The following is a 1,040-nucleotide window of genomic DNA, read 5'->3' as shown; positions in this document are numbered from 1 at the left end:
GTGGCTGAAACAGGGAGGGAATGAAGTCCTGACAATGCCCTTAAAGGAGGGACGAGTACTTTATAGTCGGGCTTGCCAGGAAGGCGGCTCCCTCCCAGAGAGTTAACCCTCACTGTGTCCCTGAGAGGGGAGACCTTGAAGGAGCTTGAGTTTGTGCCTCAACTCTTGTTCAAATAGAAGCAGCAGTGCAGTTAAAAAGAAAGGTTCGCACAATTTCCATTTCACAGCTTCTTTATAAAGATGTATCAGGCCCATGGGATAAATCAGGCCCATAGTATGATGCACGAATTCATTCACTTATGCCTTGATGAGAGACTCTGTGCTGGGCACAGGGGACAAGGCGCCAACATGGATACTGCCATCAGTATAGCGCCTGTTTCTCTAGATTTACTGTATAAGAATCTCGGTACTGGCCCAGAGAATCTGCATTCTCAATAGCTCCCCAAAATCCTGGTGCCCATTTTTCCTCAGCTAGCGTTTGAGCATGCCGGTTTGCTGGCTTTAACTCTGTAGGCTGCTTTCAGGGCAGCAAAGTCTGAGCCAAGCAGAAGAACAGTGCAGACAAAAGCAGGGGGCCTCGCGGATCTCTCCAGCTGGTGGTTCTGAGGGAGCTGGCAGCTCCGCCCCTGCACGCCAGCCCCGCCCCGGCAGTCAAGAATGAGAAGGCTCCGCCCCCGGCCGGCGCGCGCCGCAGAGCCCAGGCCCCACCTCCCAATTCTAACCCCGGACCCTCTGCAGGGCAAAGACCAGAACCATCCACAGGACCCGTACCGCCACAGGCCCTGCAGACTCCAGTACCACACGCGAGCTAGAGAGTGACATGGCGACGACGGCCCAGCCCGAGAACCTCTCCCTTGTTGTGCACGGACCTGGGGACATTCGCTTGGTAAAAGAGGAAGGAGGGTGGGGAGCCTACTCGACCCTTCCTCACTCCTCTCTGAGCCCAGCAGGTCCCAGCTCTCCAGTTCCAGCCTAGCAAAGGCCCCTCATCTTAGGTGTTTTTTGAGCTGGTTACCATAGGGGTTAAAGTGGGGGTGGGG

The 1,040-nt window shown here is 55.4% G+C and overlaps 1 protein-coding gene across 1 annotated transcript in view; it reads left to right on the top strand.

Annotated features, from left to right (window-relative positions):
• Window positions 1-705: 705 nt before the first annotated feature.
• Sord (sorbitol dehydrogenase) overlaps window positions 706-1,040 on the top strand; it is a 35,272-nt gene continuing 34,937 nt past the window's right edge. The window contains exon 1 of the mRNA XM_015480709.1: window positions 706-886. Coding sequence (XP_015336195.1) covers window positions 821-886 — 66 coding nt within the window. The 5' untranslated portion in view covers window positions 706-820. The remainder of the gene's footprint in view (window positions 887-1,040) is intronic.

This window comes from Marmota marmota, unplaced genomic scaffold (genome assembly GCF_001458135.2).
Source record: "Marmota marmota marmota unplaced genomic scaffold, marMar, whole genome shotgun sequence".
Lineage (NCBI taxonomy): Eukaryota > Metazoa > Chordata > Mammalia > Rodentia > Sciuridae > Marmota > Marmota marmota.
Note: the sequence above shows the minus strand (reverse complement) of the source record. Positions and strands in the feature narration are given on the sequence as shown.